This window comes from Gobio gobio (assembly GCF_949357685.1).
Source record: "Gobio gobio genome assembly, chromosome: 1".
NCBI lineage: Eukaryota > Metazoa > Chordata > Actinopteri > Cypriniformes > Gobionidae > Gobio > Gobio gobio.
The window spans coordinates 43713845-43739249 of NC_137097.1; the positions used below are offsets into that span (position 1 = coordinate 43713845).

General features: G+C 35.3%; 3 protein-coding genes across 7 annotated transcripts in view; 2 read left to right on the plus strand and 1 right to left on the minus strand.

Moving 5' to 3' along the window:
* The window catches only part of arhgap27l (Rho GTPase activating protein 27, like), a 29153-nt gene extending 25240 nt beyond the window's left edge, over positions 1–3913 (minus strand). For all 4 annotated transcript variants that reach the window (XM_079826987.1, XM_079826986.1, XM_079826985.1 and 1 more), the window contains exons 1-2: positions 3587–3913; positions 2915–3259 (exon numbers count right to left, since the gene is read on the minus strand). The gene's annotated coding sequence lies outside the window, so the exon portion shown is untranslated. The remainder of the gene's footprint in view (positions 1–2914; positions 3260–3586) is intronic.
* A 10589-nt stretch (positions 3914–14502) lies between these two features.
* On the plus strand, positions 14503–17638 carry ifnphi1 (interferon phi 1; the record flags this gene model as incomplete). Of its 2 annotated transcripts, XM_079827205.1 has the most annotated exons (6): positions 14503–14621; positions 15079–15156; positions 15697–15768; positions 15883–16038; positions 16346–16438; positions 16918–17638. In XM_079827205.1, the coding sequence occupies 5 exons, from the start codon at positions 15118–15120 to the stop codon at positions 17020–17022; spliced, it is 465 nt and encodes a 154-aa protein (XP_079683331.1). In that variant the 3' UTR covers positions 17023–17638. The 2 variants fall into 2 exon arrangements, with proteins under 2 accessions (XP_079683331.1, XP_079683330.1); XM_079827204.1 differs by lacking the exon at positions 14503–14621 and having other exon boundaries at positions 15040–15156.
* A 6606-nt stretch (positions 17639–24244) lies between these two features.
* ifnphi2 (interferon phi 2) lies at positions 24245–25163 on the plus strand (the record flags this gene model as incomplete). Its single annotated transcript, XM_079810494.1, has 5 exons — positions 24245–24292; positions 24380–24466; positions 24605–24751; positions 24847–24945; positions 25074–25163. 5 exons carry the CDS (start codon positions 24245–24247, stop codon positions 25161–25163), a joined length of 471 nt encoding a protein of 156 aa, XP_079666620.1.
* Positions 25164–25405: the final 242 nt, after the last annotated feature.

Genomic DNA, 25405 nt, shown 5'->3' on the forward strand with positions numbered 1-25405 from the left:
ATTACTACAATTTAAAATAACTGTTTTCTGTTTGAATATGTTTTAAAATGTAATTTATTCTTGTGATGTCAAAGCTGAATTTTCAGCATCATTACACCAGTATTCAGTGTCACATGATCTTTCAGAAATCATTCTAATATGATAGTACAATTTGTTCAGGATTCTTTGATGAATAGAAAGTTCAAAAGAACAGCGTTAAGGTTTTGTAACAAGTTTTGATTTGATTAATTACATATTTGTTCTTGTTTAATCACTACACAGAGGTATGTAACTAGCTAACTTTAAAAGACCTGATGTTTTTATTTTATGAGAGTGAGTGATAGAGCCAGCTGTCATGAGCCTTTCAAATTTTTAAGTTTAAAAATCTTTTAAGTTTGAGATAGATTGGTAAATTTGTATTTTGTTTATTTGCCTATATTCTTCAATTACGAAAATAAACTCTCAAAAGCATTTCATTTATGTAAAAACACACCTGATGTAAGCGATTTTGCAGATCTTACAGCCACCACTGCACTGGAATGTAATGTCATTTGAAATTTGTCACAAAAAGATTAATTTAACAACTATTTTAACTATTTTAACTGATCCTGCATCATGCCATAGGAAACTGGAAATTTAAATTTGCCCCCCCCCCCCCCCCCCAAAAAAGGCAAATTTAAATTAATTAATCTTATCAATATGAAAAGGAGAAAAATCCAGCTCAGCCTCTTGCCAAAACAACATCAGCTGCTGTTTTTAACAAGTCAAGACATGTCTCCCGAGAGACAAGCGAGACGAAGAACACCACCCTTGTACACGTGAAAAAGCTTACCAAGAGAGTTTGTAGACAAACAGAGCAGTCCTTCCTTAAATAGGGAAGTAAACGGAAGGCCAGACCCCCTTCTTGCTTTATAAACCAGGGGGTGGCAATGGATTGAGAGGAAGCCTTGTGGTCTACCAAAGAAGCACATTGCACAATCCAAGGAGGGAGTGGCCAAAAGCACTGCTATACATTTGATTCTGAGAATATATCTTCTTCATACTGTTATGCTGTTATGCCAACTTAGATCTCATACTGGACACTTAATGTATTTTTAAAAAACAATGCACATTTGAAGGAGAGAGCCAGAACCTGTTTGACAACTTTTGGGCCTGGAGTTGAAGAGCAGCAAAGCAGAAATGACAGATACATCAATGTGTGATTCATCATGTTGGAGTGGTTTAAAAAGAAAATCACCTTGGAATCTGCACATGCTGAATTTGGGGGGAGGGGTGTCCTTCCAGTTGAAAATGGCTGTTAGTGTAGAACAATTGGAGGAGGCCGTTCCCATTTAGACACTGTTTAAACACGGAAACTCCTTGTTTTTCTCTAGCCTGACTTGCTTTGACCTTGCTGTGCTGTCTGGACCTCTCACAGGATGTTCATGGCGGGAGGAAAATGGTTCTCTATGTGATGTGTTCACTCACTTTTAGAATTAGATTTAGGGCTTTCCTAACACTTCATATTATACCCCCTCACATTTTTGTCAGTCCAACATTTTGTTTGAAATATTCTTTTTATCTTTCGTCTGTCAGGTACGGAACATAAAAATACAAAAACAAAAAATATACAAATATTAAAAGCTATTGTCTTCCCCTCCTCTTCCTTGTTACATTTTTGAGAGTGTGCCAGAGACTTTGTACATGCAATAATAAAAATAATTGAGAACCAAATAGTTCATCATAGCTTTGTTTGATAACTTATTTGGTGAAAATGATCAAATCTAATTTGTGAATGTGTGCATTCAAACATGCACCAGGTTTGATATCAGTAATCTCCAACTTCATTGCCTGCATGAAACGTGATATAAATGCAATGGGATGTGAAACTGGTGGATGTGATTTTCAGCAATTAATAACTTTGGTCAGTTTATCATTCAGAGCTGTTGTATAGCTTCAGGAGAATTGGAATTTAGTGCTCCTTTCATATGGACTACTTCAACGATGGTTTTTAATCTACTGTTGTTGTATGGAAAAGAACAGCCTGGACATTCTGTCTAACATTGCCTTTTGTGTTCCGGGAAAGAAAGAACATTTTACAGGGCGAGTAAATGACAGAATTTTCATTTTTAAATGTTAACCAGTAAACCCAACTCTGTACAGTGAAAATGCTTACAAGTAAAGTATGATTCTTGCTTTCAGATTTTAACCCAACCAAAGGAGAGGCCTCAGAAAGTCAGAAGGGTTATTTTGAGGTGTGCACACAGGGAAGACCTGAGGCAGAACTGAGATTATGGGCCGTGCACTCGAATAGCTGTACCAGATCTGTGGTGTTCCAGTTTTCCTCCACACCCACCAGCCCAGTCACCTCAGGAATGCAGAAAGAGCACTCTCACTCTGTGAAGTCTACACACTAAAATGTTTAAAACATGTCCTCTCAGAAGGGGTAGATTGATCGTACACACTGTGAATGGATTAAGCATGCATTCAAAAGGAATCTTCTTATCTTTCTTCACAGGTTCCATTCAGATTATAAAGCTGAATTACTAAGGGCGGAGAACGATGAGAACCAAATACACTGAATAACAATGTTACTCACATTACAATACATTTGATCTCCATTTCACCAATCAGCTTAATAGTTTCAATTGATCAACATGCCACTGACATAAAACTCAACACCAAAAATCAAGAGCTGCTCATATGCTCAGATTTTCTGGTCTCACATCATAGCATAAAATGGCTCACTGTGCCTTCTCTTTGTAAACTGCAACTAGTTGCTGTTTATGTGGGCAGACAGATGTCACGCAACAAAAAAGAAAAAAAGAAAAAAGGAAGGTAGGTGTTATAGGTATCTCGAACAGACTTTAAAGAATACTCTTGAGGCTAAAAATACAATGTGAAGTACCTTAAGAATGAATACAAAGTACATATAAAATAATTCATAGAAGATTACCTGCTGAGGCAGGATCGGAGCACCATCTTCTCCACACCTTTGTTTCCTTCTCTTCTTGTTCAAGTTACATTTGTAGGTCTCTTGCTTTTCTTCGTCTTTAAATCTCTTTTCCTTTCTTAGAAGCTCACTCCTCTTAATGTCTTTGACAGGCTTCGGTCTTTTGCCGCCACCGCTTTGTCGTTCCACCTATAGCTCCGGCTCTGACAGTTGTTGCTCAGGGCCAGTGTGTGTGTCTGTATGCTTGTATGTGGGTGGGTGTGTATACACGCTAGTGCTTTGTGCCAGTTTCAGCTTGCCTGCCTCCTCTGTCTGCATTCATTTCCTGTTCCAGCACACACATCACAGCTTCAGAAGATTCAGACAGTTAGCAACAGGAAGAGAGAGAGAGAGATGAGGGTATGGTTCAACTGAATCATTAGAAAGAAAAGCCTCATAATTCGTAAACCAATTGTTATTCCAATAAAGCATTACTCTGTTAACTCCGACAAGATGATGTTCCTTATCAAATAAGCTCAACAATGTTACTATGTGTTTCAAGCTGAGTTGTGCCTCATCAACAAATCAGGTCAGCGGAAAGTTGGTGGGTGAAATCAATCAACAAAGCAGTAGACAGGAACACATGACTGAGACTACAACTGACAGGATGTTTTAACTTAGAAATAGTTTCCTCACCTGCAAATAGAAAGTCCTGCTTTCATCTCTGCTGTTTACTCATGCAAGTACAAGCTTTTTGACATCTTTCAGGTCCCGGTGAGCAGTGAATGGTATTTGCTACCCTGTACAGGCTCCCTTGTGGCAGTTTCATGCACTCCTCATGTCAACTACTAAATGAAAAACATCAGAGTTTCTATGAATAACACCCAGTGGTTGATTCACACCCATTTGGGCTCTGGTGGTTTCTTCCCTCCCTTCCAGTTTGCACAACCTCTGATCGCTTTTAGGCTTCATAAAACAGAACAACCACTAAATATAAATACTAAGAAATCTCATACTGAACACTGAGGGCGAACCAGGAACCAAGAGGTTGGTCTTCGCCCTCAGATGTGTGAGCAGGACGACATGTCCCACCCCTGAAGAAAAAGGTATGTTTTCTGGGTGGGGCACGTGAAGATTTACTGTTGTCTTTGGACTCTGTACTTTCAGTGATGTGCCATTTTAGCATGCTCTTGGAATGTGTAGTGCTTTCCTGGAATAAAAATTGTGGAAATTGTTGTAGATGAATCAGCTGTAGTTAGGTCATAAAACAATGTTCTGGTTACTCAACATTGTTTAGTGAACACAGTCACATGATGCATTTAACATTGTTGGAAACCGAGTGTGTCGACTGTTACAAACATGTATATGTTATAGTTTCCTCTGGATTATTTAATTATTTATATATTTTTTAAATAATGTACTGCCTATGAAACATTTTGCTAAATTAGTTTCCTTTTATAGATTTGCTAGTAAGCTACGTAATAATAAAAGGCGCTGCTAGTGTCATTTAATAATAATAATAATACATTTTATTTAAAGGCGCCTTTCAAAACACTCAAGGACACCGTACAGTTGAGTAATAGTCATAAAAACAAAACAATACAACAAACAACAGCTATTTAACAATATAAATTTAAAATTTACCAGAGAAGGCTAATTTAAATAAATACGTTTTAAGACATGATTTAAAAGTAGCCAGACAATCACTTTCTTTTAAAGATTGTGGAAGAAAATTCCAGAAACGAGGAGCAGCACAGCTGAATGCCCTGGACCCCATAGCGACTAAGCGAATGAGAGACGGATGAAGAAGATCGAAGAGTAGGCCTACTCTTCGCCTTGTAGATATGAAGCAATTCAGAGGACAGGATCAGGACAGGAGAGATATGCTCAATGGAAGATGTTCTAGTAATTATGCGGGCAGCTGAGTTCTGGACCAACTGAAGTTTATGAAGGAGTTTGTGAGGTAACCCAATGTATGAAGTGACTAGAGCGTGAACAAGAATGGCTGTGGAACTGGATGTGATGGACGAAGACGGCTGATGTTCCATATGTGTAAATATACAGACCGAGTAATATTGTTCACATGAGTTTCAAAGGACAAAGTACTATCGAGAATGACACCCAGACTCTTAACCTTTTAAATAAAACTCTATCCTAAATGAGCAAAATGGTTCACTGGCAGAGAGTGTTTTTAACTTTTCTGATTAACATATGGCTAATAGTGTGGGGCCACTCCCCTGACATGTTTTTGCATTTTACAGAGCTTAAGGCTGTCACTGAGACAGGTGTGATTTAGTCGTGTCTGCCAGGTAGTTGGGGCATTTTCTGTTCCTTGGAATTAACACCTCCAAGAAGTACATTTTTGGCAAACTAATTATTGTGTGACCATAAACATTTTATAATGTCGTATTTTTGTGTGACAGTGTTTTGGAACGGTGATAAATGATTCACATGGCAGGATTCAGAGAGGACAAACTATTTCTGACTGTAGATGGTGCATTATGATGTAATTTGTGTCATAATTGATGATATCATTTGTCATGGGAAAGCAGTCAGTTTATTTATTTTTTAACTGATAAAATCATTTGAACTACCCTTACGAAAAAAAACATTTATTCAAGTGTTCTATTAGTATACTTCTTTTAAACTAAAAAATAAGAAGGTATAGGCTACTTTCAGTCTACTTTTTATATACTTCTCAGAAATATACTTAAAATTGCACTTATAAGTCTAATTTGGCCTATACTTGTACTCAATCTTTTGATTGAGCTATACTTAAAAGTATAATTAAGTATTCAAAGTACTTGGCTTGTAATTGTTTTTAATCTTTTTACTGAGTAGCGTATTAAATATACTTATTTTTTCTTTTCTTTTTTTTATAGCTACATAGTTTTACATACAGTCTTATTAAACTTACATTGTTTGAAAATATTGATTAGAATATTAATATAAAACAAGTATGTTCCTAATTCACTCTGCGTATCTGAATGTTTGAGTTGGCTAGTCCACTGGTTGTGTACAGGAATTTACTTCAAATCACTTTACTATACATTAACTAAATTTATGTTTACTAGTTGAAATTCAATTGTTGATATCAAGAATTAACATTTTAACTAGTGAAAATTAAATTGTTGATATCAAGAATTCAAATCCTGTGAATTAATAAAAGTCAAAACGGCTTGCCATTGATGGACTCCATCTAACATTACTCCATCAGTGTTTTGATCATCGTTGAATCTGATCAAGACGTTTTGGCAAAAAAGCTATTTTCTCAACTTTTTGTTGAAAATGTTGCCTTCCACATTCGAGTGTAGATAAAACAGGATGCATGAAACTATAATAAAATGTTTTTATATTAGTAAAAGTACCTACAGTTAAAGGCATATTTAAAGTATAAACATATAGGAACATAGTGGTATAGTGAAAGTGCATATATAAATATTAAACTATAAGTATAATGTTATGTTCACTTAAAACGAATGTATGCTTGCAGTATGAAACTACTAAACTAGTTTACTGAGAGTACACTTCAAAGTGTACTTTCATAAACTAAAAATGTACTATTTGTATTAAAATAGTAAACTACTAGTATACTAATAACTTCACTTGTAGTACAGATGCAGTACAAATAAGAAACCTACCGGTATTTGTGCACTTAAAGTTTACTACTGTTACACATATATTACACATAAACTTATACTTTTATATCGTATACTTTTATAAACGTATACTTTATCAAGACGTTTTGATGCTAAAATGCTACATAACTAACACATAACTAAAAATTATATTAATAAGCAATTTAATAAATGTTTATTGTTGAATTATTCATTAAACTTATTAATAATGTTAATGTATTACAGATATTAACAACATACTTTTGGGTTCATTTTAAGCAAGCAATACAGTAATTTCTAAACAATAGTTGAGTTAAATAAAACTACCCAGCAGGTTGGGTAAACATTTAACCCAATTGCTGGGCTTGTCCATTTTCAACCCAACTTTAGAGTGTAGTTAGGTATGTTTTGAAGCATGGCAGCTGGTTTATGCTGGTCCTTGGTTGGTCATGATCTGGTTGTAAGATGGTACTGAGCTGGAGCTAGTTTCTTAGGACCAGCACTTGACCATCTTAAACCAGCTCATGACCAGCTAAGGACCAGCTGAAACCAGCTGCCATGCTTTAAAACATACCTAACCAGCATATGCTGATTTTTTCAACAGAGTAGGCCTAGTGATCGGTGGTATTTTTGACACTGTCCCTGTCAAGGCCTAGAAACATTCACATGTCTGTCTTTCTCTCTGCAGTCCTCCCTCTTCCTCATCCTCTGGAAGGAAGCCCCCTCTTTCCTGTTCTGTAAGCCAGCCACATAAAGTTTCCTCTTCTCGACCGATCTCATTTCCTGCCGAGGATTCACATGTTCTCGCCACAAACACACTCTGGACAGTGTGCGAGTTTTAGACTGTGCATATCTTATGTTCTTATAACATACTGAGACATACAGTCACATCACAAAGGCAGGTGGTGTTGCTGTATAGGCCTATGTGCAAGTATGAGCATGTCCCAGTAGTCTGTATCTATGACCACCCCCCCCCCCCCCACCCCCTCATTTGAAGTAGATAATCTTTGTAATCTAGCAAAACATCTAACTTTTTTTTATAGCCCAAAGTATATTATGCCCCTCAGTCAGATTCAATTTTGCAATTTACTGGACGCAACAGTTTCCTAATTCAGACAGTTCTCAAAAAGGCCTAATCGTTATATATTTAATTGAGCCAAAAGCACAAACTAGACCAAGCAAACAGTGCACGACATAAACTTTTTAGTTAGGCCTAGGCCTATATAAGAGGAAAGTTAACAACACAAAAGGTAAATAGATGCAGATGTTTTGTAACTAACTTCATTTATTTCAGTAAAAAAAGGTTTCTCGAGAGCAAACGCCTTGCATGTAAATGTAAACAGTAAAGCTAGCTACGAATCTCATAGACAGACTTGTTTAATCGTCACCACAGCAATGTTGCGCTGCCCTCTACCGACGAAGCTTTGCAATAACGCAGGGATAATAACACATTCTGGTGGTTTTATGCTGGTCCGAGCTGTACCTCAGAGTCAGAATAAGAACCAGGTCTCTAATAAAATTAGATGTTTCTGTTTTAAGAGTAGGTTTGTTTTAGCCTTAAAGCAGCATACAATTTTCTACTGTTAGCTTAAAAAAAATATAAAATAAAGATAGGCTACTCACCGTTTTACATTAAATTATTATACATTTCTCATTTTTAGCCTAATTCCTTATTATATTCTTAATTTTCAATGGCCTTTTATAGCTTTTAAAACCAAATTACCTTCTGAAATTACTTATAACTTATTCCTATAGGCTATTATGCATTTTATTGGAAAGAGCAACAATGTTTTGGCCCTTCATAGGCTACTTTTTTTTCTTTTTCTAAATTGAACATAAGAAACCGTGACTGGGATTTTGGAATTAGTTTCCAGACAAAACAAAGAGAGATATAGGCTAGTTAATTAAATATTGCCCTTTGGACCGAAATAGACACTTAATGCCTACATTTTCCTTTTTTTTATTTAGGCCTACTTATTTTGTAGGCTATGTGGCCAGTATTTCTTCACACATAGGTGTAGCGGCAGTTGTTTGTTTTAACAAGACTTCGTCATCCATGAGGCACGGCGTGATTTGCCCAACATATTCTTGGATTGTCATCATTTGCTGATTCTTTAAAAGATAAAAAAAGAAAAAAGGGGAAATTTACACCATCGCAATCAGCGAATGTTTTTAACCAAGTGTGGATCTTGCGTCATGCAAGCAGGGCCATGGAATTACTGAAGGAATTCTACGGGAGAGCGCAGTCTCGTCAGTCATCACTATGGAAAGTGAAAGTGAAATGCTGTATGTAAACAATGCCCTGTAACAACGAGGGATTACCACTAGCTCGAATTGTGTCATCATCTCACACAAACGGTTTGATGATGTCACCCTAAACAAGAATGCATGCAATTGCTCTTAAATAGCCCATAGGCTATTGCACATTTTGAGCATGATTTTATTTTTCTTATTTAAAACAAACTTATTTTAATCAATAAAATGTAAGAGTGCAACAAAGTGTAAAAACTCTCTTTTTGACAAATAACAGACCTAACGCGAGATTTTAGTTACCTAAGGAAGTAATAACAGAAGGTTTTGGTACCATAGCCCACTTGTTTTGATGATGTCATTGCTTCGCCTATAGTGATTATGAAATTGAGATCTCTCTCACTGTATTTTCAAGGTGAGACATTGAACGCCCACCGCGACGAAGAGAATCACGTGATTCTTTCATTTTCTCCTTCTGAAACTTCCAATTGTAATACCGCTGGGCTTCCCGCGCTATGCACCTGCTGAAGGGAATGCAAATTACTAGGGTACTTTCTTGTTTTTTTGGAGAATATATAGCCACGGTCTTGCAATGAACTAGTATCCATATCGTAGTATTCATATCGTTTGAGTTGTAGCACTGCACTGTACTGTAGCTGTCAATATAAAACCATTATGAGAAATTTTTTGTGTTTACTGTGGCTTATCATTTTTCCGACCCTATTTAGAGAATCCTTTAGTGATGAGAGAACGGATTTGCTACAAACAATTAAACTTCTGCATGCACTGGTGAGTAGGCTAGTCTAATTTATTTATTTATTTGTCTGTCTATCTATCTATCTATCTATCTATCTATCTATCTATCTATCTATCTATCTATCTATCTATCTATCTATCTATCTATCTATCTATCTATCTATCTATCTATCTATCTATCTATCTATCTATCTATCTATCTATCTATCTATCTATCTATCTATCTATCTATCTATCTATCTATCTATCTATCTATCTATCTATCTATCTATCTATCTCTCTCTCTCTCTCTCTCTCTCTCTATCTATCTATCTATCTATCTATCTATCTATCTATCTATCTATCTATCTATCTATCTATCTATCTATCTATCTATCTATCTATCTATCTATCTATCTATCTATCTATCTATCGTGTTGTTCGTTGTTCATTTATTTTATTATTGTTAATTTATAGGCCTACAGCTATTTGTATTAACCACTAAGCTATTGAAGCTATTAGGCCTAAAATTATAGAGGGTATTGTTTTAATAAGGAGCTTAGGCTACCTTAAGTATTATGAAAACCTGAAGTAAAATGATTTTTCATTGTTAGTTCATTGTAGCCTAATCGTTACATTTTAACAAAACTGTGACCGCAATAGCCGACTGGTGAAGAACACACCCTAAACATGTTTCTCTCTCTCAAAGGGCCCAAAAGAATGCCATGTAGAGGTGGAAAATGCGGCGTATGATCGGTTCACGAGTCTTCCCAAAAAGGTAGTCAACAAAATATCAAGATACAGTGCACACTGCACAGAAATGTTAAATCCTGGAAATATATCTTCCTGCAGAGTTTTATTTGCAGCCTCACTCAAATGCAGCTCCTTGTATTTTTCAATGAGCCCAAATAACTTGATTTGCTGGTTCAGGTGTGTCATGATAAAACTCTGCAGTGAGGTTGATCGCCGGAAATATTTAGCACTGTTGGTGTTAGTCATTGTTATTAGCACCCTGACGGTTTGACAATTAATGTTTGGTCTTTTTTCCCCATGTGGATAGAGACAGGAAATACATCTAGCACTGAATATATCATACAACTCTACCTTTGAGCTCTTCAAAAAGAAAATAGCTCATGGTCACTGGAATAACGATGCATTCCAAAATCTAATGGAGCACCTCCACCGGCATGCTAAATCAAAAAGCGTAAGTCACGGGCATTAGTTGGGCTGAATCAACATTTACTTTTCATTATCGACAATTCTAGATTGTAATACAATATATTGTTAATATCTAGGTCCCGGTGGTGAGCTCTGAACTGGAGACGCTGGTCAAGAACTTCAAGCTGCTTGATCATTTTCTTACACAGCAGGTGAGATATGCAGAAAATAACGCGCTATACGATAACGAAAAATGTTTAGCAGATGTTTGTTGTTTCGTTGTTCAAATGTGCATGATTAACATGTGACTTTCTTTCCTCCAGAATTTTAGCCGCTGCGCGTGGGAGATTGTGCGAAATGAGATTTTTGTCGTCATGGGCCACTTGAGCAGGAAGACAGCACATAGGAAGAGACACAATTAGCCTAATTAGTAGGCTACATGTAGTAAATTAAATATTGTACGTAATTTATTAATATGCTATTTTATTGTTTCTCTTTCTGCACTTTTCACTTTCCATTGAAGTCGATTTCCATTGAGGTCAAATGAACGAATGAATGAAGGAAAAAAAGAATGAATGAATTTACTAATTAATATTAGCTAATATGCCATTGTCTTAACTGGCTTTAATGGCTCTGCACTTAAGCTATTTAGAAACACATTTATTAGAATAGAACAACTAATATAGACTACACTAAAAAGTACATTGAGAAAATAAACGTAGCCTATATTGTCTATTATTATAGCACTGTTTATCCAGGGCATGTGCTATGAAGGAATGTTTTGTTTACATGCTGAATGTATTATATATGAATGTCTATGTCTTTGTAACAAAAGTGTGGATACATAAGACGATGTGTGAATCTGTCACTTCACCAATGTTAATAAATAATAAATTATTTTAAAAAATGCACACTCATCTCTCAAATGATTTCATATCATTCAATAACACACTAATTTTGTGTCTCTGGAAAATAGTGATATATGACATTATATTATATTGAATATTAAAGTTTTTGGTATTTGTGCACACATGAACGTTTTTAGATCTGTGGAGTAAAAGTTAGGCTATAGTTTTTATTTTGAAGTAAAAAGATAAAATTAGACCCTTAAGATGACCCCCCAGAATTACCACAGAAGGCGCCAAGTGCATAGTTACTTGTTTTTTTTTTTTTTTGTTATTAAATGTAATACTTTTTGTAATTAATGGGTGATTATTTAATATTTCCATGAATTAGATGTAGGCCTACATTTCAGACATCTTCGCTTTTATTAAACCCTATCGGTTAATTTAGTAAAATCATTCAATTTGATTTTACAGTGTTTCTATTATGACCTCTTCAATTAAAATATGGGCAATTAAATATTTATATGCCTGGTACATAAGTCATAGAATAAGTTTACCTTTCAGATAAACTCTTTTTACTGGGATTCTGCTTTGTCTGTCATTGTATATTCAATTATTATCAACTAACAAATACATTTTAAATAGAATATTGATGTAGTATTTCACATTAATGACATATTATATAAATATATATATATATATATATATATATATATATATATATATATATATATATATATATATATATATATATATATATATATATAATTATAATTGTTAATAAACTATTAATAAGAAATATATAAAAAGTAATTTATACATTCGGTAAAAGTTTATCCTGGGGGATAAACCCCAACTTAGCCTACTCCATAGGGACCATCTTACTCCATTTTGTTCTATAAAAACAAAATTAGCAAATGTTTCTATTTATTTCCTATAATAAAACATTGGCTAATGCATCATCATGATCCAGCATATGCTTATGGCTATCTAAATATGCCACGGGGACAGAAAACAACAACAAAAGATTTGAACATGAACATTTACAAAGAGAAGAAGAAGTCGTCATTACTGTTATTCACTGTTTGCATTGCTTTGGCTATGTCCTCGTGCAACATTCGGAAGAAAAGGTGGAGGCAACAACTGTGGTCGAAACACAAGTATCGATGATTGAACTATGAAACCAGGAGGCCACTCTCACGCAAATATTTTCTCCCCTTAACTTTCTATCCCTAAGTTCCCTTTTACTAGACCCAATAGGCTACTGTAAACAAAATGTGTGCTGTAAGGACAAATCCAACGATAAATAGGGGAGAGCGGGGCACAACCTAACGCGGGGTTAATTGTTGTACAGGTGGTTTAACACTTTCCACACATGCCAGGATGACGAAACTTATATTTACTATATAGAGAATAAGGCTAGAGAGTACTATATAGAGAGTACACTATATATTACTATACAATATAGAGAAATTAAAAAAAAAATTTATTTGGAAGATATCACTGAACATTTATTTAACCATAGCAAAAGTACATTTCTACTTAAGTTTATTTTCCGTCTCTGTTTTGTTTATTTAAAATAAGACAAATCTGATATTATTGTAATCTTATATTTGTTATTTAACAGTTGAGATAGTTATTTAATGCTGATCTAACCAGCAGATCTATCCCAGTTGTGCTGCTGGGGTGCGTTGTAATACCGTTACACTGTGTCACTATTAGAAATAAGCTATATTCTTTTATTAATTCAATTGAGAGACCATAAGAAAAAGGTGAATAATGATTGAGAGTCAATGTTCAGAAATTATTTTCAATTAATTAATTAATTAATACATTTTAATTAATATATTTTTTAATTATTTATAATTATTAATTATTATGTTTTTAACTATAGGCGACTGCATAACTGTGTTTTGAGGTGTTTGTTGTCAAACTCAAAAATTAGTTTATTTGTAATGATTAAAAATGGCTTTGTTTTTATTCGAAAAAGTTAACAATTGTATTTTATTGACAAAATATTTTAGTGTGTCATGGATTTTTTAATTTTATTATATCAGGTAACATTTTGAGCTGTCATTTGGTCATGTTACAGTGTGCCCCTCACGTGATAATGTAGGCCTACCCCACATATGGGGCATTGTCACATTTCACTTCCATTCTTTCGGGGTAAATCTAGAAAAAGGTATAGGCTACACTGTATTAATGAAACAAAGCCACACAATTGTAGTAGACATGTGTGCAATTAATAGGCTATGGGAAAAAATAAATACTCTGAACCACAAGTGGATTTACACAAACCGAGAAAGTCAAACAGCGTTCGGTTGTGCCCCGCTCTCCCCTAATTCGTGATATGCGCATTTCATGAGAACGTGTTGCATGTTTCAGGTCAACAAACCGTGGTCAAAACTCAAAACGTCCTTACATCTGTTTCATTTTATATGGCTTTTTGAAGGTAATTTTTAGAAGGTACCAATATTGCCATCTACAGGTAAATATGTGCAACATCAATGATAGGAATCCCTCGCGTGACCTATATATTGCCTAAATATGTTTCATTTAATCTTACAAAAAGTGAATAAGAGACATCATCTGTGCCTAAACTTTACAAATTGGCACAATCTATTGAAGAACAGATTGTTTTAATATCTGTCATTACTTTTTCTCCTTTTTTTGTAATGTCAGCTACTACCATTTTTCAAAACACCTTTTTGTTCACAAGCTTGAAATGCAGCTACCCTGTTCCAAAACACAATACAAGCTATATAAATCCTTAAATAATATAGTACTTTCTATAAGACAATGCTAAAAAAATTAATAGGCCTAGAAATAAAATAAAAACAACAAAAATGCAGAAAAAACTTCTCAAAGTAAATAAAATTATAGCCTTTCACTACATCCACTTTTCTAGCCTGCTGACAAAAGATGTGAAATTAGCACACATTTCATTGCACCATGAGAAAGTGCGGTGAAATCCAGTGAGAGCTGTTACGTCAGCACGTTGCGTAACATCGTTGCAAAGCGTCTCACAGAACAGAAAGTGGTTTTCCATACGCGTTTGCCCGCAGATAAATCATATTCTAGTTTGGATTTGGAAACGTCCCCAACCTTGAAATACTTTGGAACCAGGTAATTATTTTGACCCGTGGGATTGTTTTAACTTATACGAAGTTGCTAATATTGGAAATAGTTGCATTTTTATTGCGCTTAAATTTGTGTGCTTTTTGCGTTGGTGGCTAACGACGGTTAAAGAGTAAACTATAACCACATAGGCCTATTATTTGTTTTTACCTCTTTTCTGAATACAAAATGAATTACTTTTAAAAGTAGGCTATTTTCTATTAACCAAAGCAGACGAGGTAGGCTAAGTTTTTTTGTGTAGTAGCTACAACCAGGCTATGCACGAAAGTGAAAGTGGGAATGCCCGCATACTTCGATTTTGCTTTCCATACTCCCGAATATATCCAACACTGCACCATGTCCCTGCAATATTCTCTCAAGCGACAGTGTAGAAAACTACTGCATGCATACAAAGATGAAGACTCAAATGTGGACGTATACTTTTGTGATTTTCTTAACTCTGCAGAGTCAATGCTCAGCTTGCGAATGGCTCGGCCGATACAGGATGATAAGCAACGAGTCCCTGAGCCTCCTTAAGGACATGGTAAGCACACTTTAAACCTTTATGCTTTATTTGAGAATGATTATTAGAATAGATATAGTGACAATGCCGCTAGTTCTACTTCTGCGCACAGCTAGCTTCTGCAACTTTCCTTTAAAATACATTTTCAATGATTTGTGCAACAGAATTTTTCCTAGAAATATCCTATTGTTAACTAAATCTTACAGAATCATTCGCAACTATTTGGAATACTATGTAATGTTTTCCTATCGAGGGATGCTGTCACTGATTCTGTAAAAGTGTTTCATCATTATGTTACATCTTTGCTTCTATCCTTTTATATTTGTAACAACAATTTCTGTTGTTTATACTCCATATTATGAGTTCCTACATTCTCTAATCTTTATTCGTAATGCAGTGTGGTTGCCAAAGTGCAATGCACTAACCACTGTGGGTTGGCAACACTTTGATTTTATAAAAAATTTAAGGCAGCAATTAAAGTTTTCGTTTTGGGGTTGATGTCTGTAACAGCAATGTCAAATTCAGCATATCAAAAATTACAAATTGTACTCTGTCTTATAGGGTGGAAAATATCCTGAGGATAGCAGGGTGCCGTTTCCAGGGCCCCTGTACAACTGGATGGACAACGCTAAGGTTTGCAGAACTTTATTTAACAGCGCTTGAACTGAATGCAAACATTTCATCCCATAAATAACACTTATGTTAGAAGGACCCAGTTACCTACACATGCATTATGTCTCCTTACAGGTGGAGGACCAGGTGAAGTTTCTTGCCCTGACCTTAGATCATATCATCCGCCTCATGGATGCCAGGGAGCACATGAATTCAGTGCAATGGAACCTGAAGACTGTAGAACATTTTCTAACTGTCCTGAACAGGCAGTTATCTGATCTTAAAGAATGTGTAAGTCTTGTGTGAAAGTGCATTTGGAAACTCTTTTCAGAATCCCATTCTATGAATTACATATAATCCTAAATTTTTCGTAATAGTAATATACCACTAACTCTACTTAATCCTACAAGTGCTGTTGTTCGGATAAAAAGGCTAAACAAATAAGTCCCTAGCAATAAATGTGTTTAAATGAGACAGCAACTAATGTTAAAAAGATTAAAAATATAGGATTGTAGAAATATCTTCCATTGTTCGTGTTAACTAATTTGTCATTAATGTTATTTATTCTAATTGTTTACATTTTGTTGACTTTTTTCAGGTGGCCCGATACCATCAGCCATCACACAAGGAGTCCTACGAGATAAAGATAAAAAGGCACTTCAGGACTTTGAAAAAGATTCTAAAGAAAAAAGTAAGTTGGGTTGCATAATATTATATTGTATGTGTGTTTCTACTCTTTACTTAGTCGAATGATTTCTGTCATCAGCTTGGTTTTCTTAAAGGGGCTATATGCAACTTTTTCCCCAAAATAAACGTAACAATAACCTTTTTATTTGACCATTTATGACTCAAACATCTCCTGATGAGCATACTGACACCTTGTCCGCTCACAGTGGGTGCACCTATAAGCCTGTATCCTATTTTTCCTATTTTCTGTCGGGTCGGATTTTTCCCGCACTGTCTGCGGATGTGACGTCACCACCGCTGCGAGAGCGAGCAGAAAATAAGAGTAGTTCTGTTTTTTGGCCACAGGTGTCAGTCGCGAGTTTAAATTTCAGAAAAACGCATATAGCCCCTTTAAGAGTGTAAAGTGTAAAATGAATGATTTTCTTCCACATAAAATGCAAAGTCAGTTGTACACAGCTAATCTTGTTCCTATTGTATTTTCAGGAATATAGTGCCCTAGCATGGGAGCAGATCCGGAGAGCTGTGAGGCATCACCTTCAGAGGATGGACATCATCGCAAGCAATGCCAAGTCCTTGTCAAAAGTTTAACAGACAATCAGACAATAATGACAGAAGAATGACTTGAGACACATTCCATGGAGTGAAGAAAAATTACTGCAAACAATGCCTTACAAACAAAAACTGAAAAAATTGAATGTAAAAATGTTATTTATTTACATATTTCATTGCAATGTATGTAGCCTAGAGATGTATGTTTTGCCTAATGGCTAGTGTTTAAATATAGAGTTTACCTTATGTGTTTCCTATGAAAACTTGAAGTATTCAGATAAAGCAAGCTAATTATTTTTCTTACAAATAAACCATGTGTTTTTTATTTTATTTTGGTGCAAATAGGCCTCTGTGCCTAAACTATACACTGATTTTTTCCTGTGAAAAAAATGTGAAAAAGTGTTAAAAAAGAAACTAGCATCATCGGTTTTTATTAACTCACAGTCGGTTATGCTGTGATGCTCTGGAATATTATGTATATTTCGTGATTGTTTCAGATATTATTTATACTTAATTTAATTTATATATTTTTGTGAACAATTTTTTATCCCTGAATATTTATTGTTTGTACTGTTATTTATAGTTATTTATTTATTGTCTCTGTTTGCTCTCAAAATGTTTTTGTACTTTCAAATAAAAATAATTGATTGAAACTATAAAGTGTTTCTTCTATATATTTTACTAAATCCATTGAACTGTCCCACACCTATAAGTAGGTTGACAATACTTTATACTTGTCCTACTTGGTCCATTCTTCAGAGATTTTTTGTGGGAGCTTATTTAAATAGCTTTGCCTATACGGCATCAAAATGCAAACTCATTTCTAGACATTTTTTTATGTAAATGCTTCATAAAATTCTTTATTTATAATGGACGTCACGCAGAGGTGCTGAAATTGCGTATGCACTGCTCTTCTCGAAGGGGGGCGCCAAAGTCATATCTGGGGCGCCAATCAAAATTGCCATACTTCTTAAATTCGAGCTGCTGTCCAGTAATGAAAAAGTTTTACCCAGAATTCCATTTTTATTCGACTGCATAGGACGCGTTTATGTATGTTCCACACTTAATCTAATGGTGAAAGCTAAAGCACGAATTGTATTTATCGTATAATTTATACGCAAAAAATTAGTTTTCCTGTGCATATACGCACTGTAGGATTACTGGTGTAAGTGCGTATCGTATGTACGCAAAAACTCATTTACTCATCTACGTACTTCCGATGGGTAACACTTTAGTTTAGAATAATACTCTCACTATAATTACAAGTGTTACCTAGTCACTCTGCAGGAACTAGTGATCTGGACCATTATTTTAAAGTGAAAATGATTTTAAAGTGATGTTTAAAGTTTAAAGTGATGTTTTTCACTTTAAAATAATGGTCCAGATCACTATTTTATGACTATATTCAGAGTAAAAAAGATTATTGATTATGTCTCAGACACACAATAATGTACTTTATAATTTGTCAGTTAATAGTAGCCTAATTAATTAGGCTAATCTCATTAAGTAATTATTGATTACAAGGAAATAACTCCTTAATTCGATATTATTTACTGATTAGTTAAGCTTGTTTCTATATTAGTTAATGTATAGCTGAAGTGTTAATGCAGTTTGGTGGACCAGGGATGGTTGTAACAATTTTGACATTTCTGTTTGCATCTTGGAGTTAGTTTAAGCCAGTGCGTTCAAAATTTGTTTAAAACTCTTTACGAGTGTCAGCTATTAAATGACATAGCTGTTATCTTTGCAGAAAATGTGTGGTTTCGATTCAAACACAAGGAGTGAAATATTACAATTCACCCCATAGTCTGGGTTTGTAACAGACCCTGGGGTGATATGTAACATTATTATATCCACCGGGGTGATATGTAACATTATGAAATAAGGATTATGACAAAAAAAAAAAAAAAGTTTTAATACGTTTTTTATTCAACAAAGACTTTTTAACATAATTGGTGCATGTGTGCATGTGTATAAAAAAAGGATTAACATGAGCAAATTATCATTTTACGTCCTTTAATTTGTCTTTCTCTTCCAAGACTTATAGGCCAGGGGTGTCCAATTCTGTTCCTTGAGGGCCACCATCCTGCAGAGTTCAGCTACAACCCCGATTACACACCTGAATCAGCTAATCAAGGTCTTCTGCATAAGACACTTCCAGGCAGGTGTGTTGAGGGAAATTGGAGCTAAACTCTGCAGGACAGTGACCCTCCTCCAGGACCGAATTTAGATACCCCTGACCTAGGCATTCTGAAAGAAAGAAAAAAATAAACAAAAATAAAGGTATAATACAACTAAAAATTTACTTGGGGTACGCTGTAACATGCTTCATTTATGTTACAACTAATCAAGAGTCTTGTAGCCATGAACTTGCTCACCTAACAGCTAACAGTCAAAACATTACTAACAACTTGCATGAAAAATATCTTCACAAACATCATTTCACTTTGATGAGTTTAACTACAAAGCAGGGGCCTATACCATGAAGCCGGTTTAGCTGGCTAACCAAATATGTTTAAGCTTAGTTTGTGCCAATCCTGGTTTTAGGTAGCCTACCATTAAAGTGGTTTGGCTTTTAGCAGTGTTCATCTCCACAGTAAGTTACGCTCCACGGCTAACCTGCTCCAGGACAGGTTATGTTCTGGATAAGAGATCTCAAACTGAAATCGGTCCAATCAGCTGTGAGCAAAGTGACACCTCTGATGCAATAAAGCCACCCCCCCTGTTTCTACTCCAAATTAAAGGTCACCACATAGCAAATGGTTTTTAAAGACTAAAGTGTCTGGCTTGTAACAATCCTTATTTATAATAATAATAATTTTGAATGATTTAGATATCATTTATGTACTTATTATACCCATAATCAATTACACATGTATCATTTTTGTTAATCAATTATTAATAGGTACTTAGTTGAAATTAATATAAATGGCCTATAAAAAGGTCATACAAATAAGCTTTAAAATCAATAAATTAAGCTATAAAAAATACATGTGAGCTTAAATGTTCAATTATCTCTATATCAACTAAACTAACTTAATAACTTTAAAGATTAAAGAATTTAGTAAGATTAAAGATCCTCTTTTATAGACAGCTCTTTTCTTGCTGTTTAAATTTGTTTAAATTCTTAATATTTTTCAATCATGTAATATTCTGCAGAAAAGAGAACTGAATCTCACTGCTTGTGATTGGTTGTTTACTACTGATGTCACAGCTAAACTCCTAAACTCAGGATCAAAGCGTGAGTTGACAGAGAAAGCTGATGATCAGCATCATGGGACCAACAAAGCCTCAATAGATTGGTTTGGTTTTGTCAACTCTAAACTAATCCTGTAACCCTGAGTTTGTTAAAACACAATCATGGTACAGGCCCCAGGAATTGCCATGACAAAAAAAAAAGTAACTTTCTTACATCAAAATTTGTTTTCTAGTATAAAATTACCTAATTTCTAATTTCTAAAATTATAACTTGCTCAATTTTCTACCGATTTTCAAGATGTTTGGTTTGTTATAAACGTCAGAGATTATGACACTGCATACTTATGAATAATTAGTCATCATTTGTTCAAGCATCCTGAATTATAGCCCCGTTAATAAAGTTTGTAAGAAACCAAACAAATTTGTAAATCAGTCAAGATTTTAGCTAGATAAGAGTATCTGTGTCCGTGCATATCACTCACCTTGCATCAGGTACCAAAGAGCCCGCCAGAAAGCTTGCCTGTGACAAGATGGCCGCCAGTGATGACGTTAGAGACTCCGCCGTAAGACATCTAGGGTGCGTCTCAATCAGCTCCCTAGTTCAGTAGGCCTGGTGCGTCTCAATCAGCTCCCTAGTTCAGTAGCCTTAGTCAGGGCACTGATCAGGGAGTCAGCCCATTGATTTATGTCCTGATCAGTGCCCTGACTAGGCCTACTGAACTAGGGAGCTGATTGAGATGCACCAGGCCTACTGAACTAGGGGGCTGATTGAGACGCACCAGGCTGAACTAGGGAGCTGATTGAGACGCACCAGGCCTACTGAACTAGGGAGCTGATTGAGACGCACCCCTTCTAATATCTAACATTTTTGCACATACCGAGCTGCAGCGGACACATTTATAAACGACTTTACTTGGACCCATTGTGCGAGCTGTCTCTTTAAAACCGCACGGTTTATGTTGCTGCTGATTGGGCTGACATTTTTGTCCAACCAAACAAAAGAAAATGCACGTTGGGCACTGGTTTGAGCTTGAACGTGCCCCAGGTGATTTGTAACCATAGACTCTAAAAAAATATGGACGTAGTGTCCGTGACGTCGCCCATAGGATTCTGATTAGCCGTTCTGAAGCGCAAAGTAGGGTCGAGCTGGCCATTGCTCGTCATCGCGCGTCACTCCCTGATAACAGAAAATGGGCAAAAAGGCGGGACGTGGGCGGAGCTGAAGTGACCCGATGACTAACAGACAGCAGATAAATGGCTACCCACCTGTCACTCGAATTCGTGGCCACACCCTTAATTATGCAGAACTTTAATGCTTTATATAATGTAAACGAATGAGTCCACCCCCCTCACAGTTGTCACGAAATGCAAAATTAGCCGTATAGACCAAAACCACAATTTACCAGGCTGTAAACATGTTTTAATCTGCTGTAAAGTTGGGCATTTTAACATGGGGCTCAATGAGATTCTGCTCTCTTCTGGAGCCTGTCCCTTGCGGCCAGTCGATGAATTGCAGTATATGTCACTTCCGTAAACTGCAGGAGGTTGCCGCTTGTTTGTAACTTGTTCCTGATTGGAGAAATCGGAAGTGTTATTACAGCCATCCCCGGTCTCCCCAACTCATTATTCCTGCATTAGGCTACTTCCTGCATAGTTACCTATAAATGACAGACCATTATCCTAAAGAGTTACCTTCCGATGTTATGAAATACAAAATGTGACAAGGTTGAAAATAAAACAAAAGATTAGGCTATTGGAGTAGCTACGTTTTACCATAAAATATTTCAGTCGCTCATCATTTCACGTTTAATTAAGTGCGTTAGCCTACATGTTTCTTTTAATTAATTAGTAACATTTACTCGCAATTTCTGAGAGAAAATTGTTTCTACACCAAACATTTAAGTGTGTACGAAATGGTTAATTTGTTTCTAAAGTGGTTATCTTGAAGCAGTTATTAGCATTTCAGTCAGAGCGACTTAAAGATGATTGACAATTTTATATATAGGCCTATAGCCTATATATATAGGCCTATATATATATATATATATATATATATATATATATATATATATATATATATATATATATATATATATATATATATATATATATATATATATATATATATATAGCCTATATATATCATATATATATATATTTTTTTTTTACAAGTAGCCTACATTATTCTTAGATCATAAATAAATTATTCATAGCCTAGAACCCTGCCATATCCATAGCACAACGAAATCTTAAGGCTATTTCTTTTATTCTTTTGTTTTGCCTCATTCAACTATTTTAACAAATCCATGATGAGGCATTTAAAGGAAACTTTTTTTTTTTTTAAATCCGTTGGTCTCAGGCTCAAGTTCCATAATGATGCACAAGAACAATAGGCTAATGATATCCTCTGTGCTTTTTCCAGGCTATAGGCCTACACAGCAGAGGCTAAATGAATATAGCCTAATAGCAAATTTCAGGTATAATTGCGCTTCGTAAGTTGACACTGGTGAAGATGGAATGTTCCGCTATTGAATGATGACGGTGTGGGTATTATTAATAGCGCACACTCATTATTAGCTAAAGTGGAACACAACACGCGCTGAATCGGCAGAATTGAATTCATAGAACGCGCTAGCACCTGGGTGTAAATGCTCGTGTGGTCTGGGCGTAGGAAGGGAACTGCATGCGGTGGATCGTTGGCGGTTATGATGATTCGCTGATGTGAGTTGATGCGACACATCAAAAGGGTGGTTAGCCTACCTTTCCCATTATCTGAGAAAATCTCTCATTAATTCTATGAAAGAAAAGAAATCACCCGTTCATTCATTGAAAGAAATGGGACTTGCCCAGCAATTTTTTTTTTCTCTTCTCGAGTTGAGAGTGAAAAGTGAAAATGGCACAAACACATTTTACTACGTACCACCCTTCGGTCTCCTGATAGTGCAATTAAGCAGTCATTTTAAAAATTACGGTCATATAGGCTATGTAAAAAAAATGAAGGCGGGGGCATATTCATATTCCTTATCTTTTAGTTTTTAACAAATGGATTTCTTCAACGTGAAAGTCAACGGCTTTATTACAAATTTCTCCCATTTTACGGTCTGTGGTCTGTTTTTGGTTGACCTATTAGAAAACCCAAGATGGCAATAATTCAAAGAATTCCTTCTAAATAGCATGTTTTCTTGATAAGATACTTAGATACTTAGTATTTACCATAATGACTTTAGTGATATAACAAAGATGCATTATATAGGCTAGGCTATCAAAACAGTATTCATTTAGGCTATTTAAAAGAAATATGGCATAAGTACACTTCAATCAAAGCATTACAAAAAGTGTGATAGATTTCAAAAATAGAAATATTGTTTAAAATGAAACTTTTGAAAAATGAAAAAACTTGGCCACTTTTAGGTTGTCAATCGTTGTAGAACCTAGATAGATAGATGGATAGATGGATAGATAGATAGATAGATAGATAGATAGATAGATAGATAGATAGATAGATAGATAGATAGATAGATAGATAGATAGATAGATAGATAGATAGATAGATAGATAGATCGATAGATAGATAGATAGATAGATAGATAGATAGATAGATAGATAGATAGATAGATAGATAGATAGATAGATAGATAGATAGATAGATAGATAGATAGATAGATAGATAGATAGATAGATAGATAGATAGATAGATAGAGACCACTTCCTCTTAACCACAGCAAAGGAGAAAATGCGCAACGCGAAACAGACGCTTGCAAAACGGTTAGCAAAACTTCCAAATAGGTTTCATTCTTCTTTCCATTCATCACTCAATTTTAGTAGGCTATAAAACGGACCATTTGCATCCATGTCTTCAGCAAGAGAATTTCAAGAAGTTTCAGCACTGTTTGTGACTCAGTGCTATTGTACAGCTCCTTTGATTTTGTGGACTTGGACACTCAGCATAATCTTTCTGATTTTTGGGCTCCTAATATACAAAATGGCACTTTGGAAATGTATCGCTTTATTGAGTTTATTTCTTTTTTTCTCCCAAATTCTTTCAATGCCAACAACGTGCATCATGCGGCGAACAGTTTTGAAAAAAACTCACAGTCTACTTGAGAATATGGTAAGTCGAGTTTTTCTCTCTTTTTTCCTGTTCCTTTTTCATTTCCTTTCCTTGCCTTACCTATGTCCTATATGTCTTTCCTTATAGGGAGGTCTTTTTCCTCATGAATGCTTGGAAGAAAACATCGAAATAACCTTCCCGAAATCAGCACTGCAATCAAATTACTCCAATCAGGTAAACTAACAACACACCTAATTCCACGCATATTAGCTTATTGACTGTCAAAATATTTCTGTGGAATATTTATCAGAACCTGAAATGATGAAGACATGTGTAGCCTAATATTTTATAACTGTTATGTTTAATTTTCAGAACATCGGTGTAGCAAAGGCAATGTATACAATCATGGAGCACATCGACTCCCTGTTTGCTAACGACAGTTATCCAGAGTCCTGGAACCAGAGGAAAGTGGAGGATTTCCAAAACATAGTTTACCGTTTAACTACCGAGAACAAATGTGTAAGTTCGAAAAAACATGTATTTACTTTTTAGGCTATTATAGATGAATAAATGAACATGCCTGTAATTATGTCATATTTCTCATCCGTGTGTAGATTATGAGGAGAACGCACGGACACGTGGATGATTTTCCAGCAAGATTGAAGGCTCTGAAAACCTACTTCGAGAAACTGGCCTCTCTCCTCAGAAATAAGGTAGGCTACAGCAGATTTCAGGTTTAGGCATAAAACATGGACTACAACGCACTCTAAGTAAATACTGTGATTTCATCCCGCTACCTATTAGTAGGCCTATATTAATTGCTGTCTTTTTTCTCAATCAGGACTACAGTGTCTGCGCGTGGGAGGTGGTTCGAACGGAGCTCTTGCGTGTTCTCCACGTCATCCTCGGGCTTAAATCATTCAGAGTGTAGTTTCCCATAGACTGACTGACTATTTATTTATTTATTTATTTATTTATTTATCTATTTATTTGACTGATTTGTAAACTGTAAAATTGTTTAATTGTCTTTATGCCTAAAACTGTATACATTATGTTATTGTATATGTAGCCTACACTGCTGAAATATATTATGTGGACATGTCACCTCTGATAACAGATCACTCTATATTGTAATGTAGACACATGTATTCTGTAAAGCTGCTTTGAAAACGA